The sequence below is a fragment of the Hippocampus comes genome, unplaced genomic scaffold, assembly GCF_001891065.2.
Source record: "Hippocampus comes isolate QL1 unplaced genomic scaffold, H_comes_QL1_v1.1 C16862418, whole genome shotgun sequence".
Taxonomy (NCBI): Eukaryota; Metazoa; Chordata; class Actinopteri; order Syngnathiformes; family Syngnathidae; genus Hippocampus; species Hippocampus comes.
In genome coordinates, this window is record NW_017840257.1 from 1 (window position 1) to 1,034 (window position 1,034).

Genomic DNA, 1,034 nt, shown 5'->3' on the forward strand with positions numbered 1-1,034 from the left:
CGTCATCCACGAGACGCAGAGGCTGGCCAACATCGCACCCATAGCCGTCCCTCACCGGACCAGCCAGGATGTCACCTTCCGAGGATACTTTATCAAGAAGGTAAGACTGGTACACTAAAACCTTTTCTCAGGACTGGAACTGTCTCTCGAGATTACTGTTGCGCAGAACACCACCGTCTACGTCCTCCTGACGTCCGTCCTCCATGACGAGAGCGAGTGGGAAAAGCCGTATTCCTTCCACCCCGACCACTTTCTGGATAAGGATGGGAAGCTTGTCAAGAACGATGCCTTTATGCCTTTCTCTGCAGGTGGGGAAATGACACATGACGGAAAAATTTTGCTCACGGCCGCGCCATTTACTGATTGCGCTTGCAGGTCGCAGGGCTTGTCTGGGAGAGAGCCTGGCCCGCATGGAGCTCTTCATCTTCTTCGTCACACTGCTTCAGCATTTCCGCTTCCGACCTCCCCCAGGGGTGTCCGAGGACAGCCTAGACTTGACTCCCCGCGTGGGCTTCACGCTCAGTCCGACCGCGCACAAGCTCAGAGCGCTGGATTGCATGTGAGCGCCACAGTTTCACCTGAAAAAGATGATTTGATTTCCAAAGTGAAGTTATGAAAAGCAGAAATGTTATGCTAAGCTAAGCTAAGTTAAATGCTAACACATAATCGGAAATGCCACAGGCTAAAGAATAGCATCCATGTGACAGCTTTATATTTATACACAATCAGTGCAGCAACACATGGAGACAGACGATATCAATCCGCTCAGGCATATTTGTATCCTCTGCCAAAAACAACTCATGACTGCGTTACAATAAACTCATCATTTGTCTGCAATATTGTATTATACCAGGGGTGTCAAACTCCCTTTTGTCGCGGGCCACTTTGGAATCACGTCTCACCCCGGGAGGGCCGTTACGACAGTGAAAATGTTTAATCATCGCATCGTATACTTGTACACACGCAAAAAATAAAAAATAAACTGGCTCACTAGATTTGAAATCGGTCAAACTATTTGTTCAATTATTGTTCAA

General features: G+C 48.1%; 1 protein-coding gene across 1 annotated transcript; it reads left to right on the forward strand.

Moving 5' to 3' along the window:
* Positions 1-4: 4 nt before the first annotated feature.
* Positions 5-995, forward strand: LOC109509347 (cytochrome P450 2K1-like; the record flags this gene model as incomplete). The annotated part of the gene is made up of 3 exons (XM_019859209.1): positions 5-100; positions 167-308; positions 376-995. Coding segments are annotated over 3 exons (426 nt in total), but the record flags the coding sequence as incomplete, so codon positions are not given.
* Between the last annotated feature and the right edge of the window lie 39 nt (positions 996-1,034).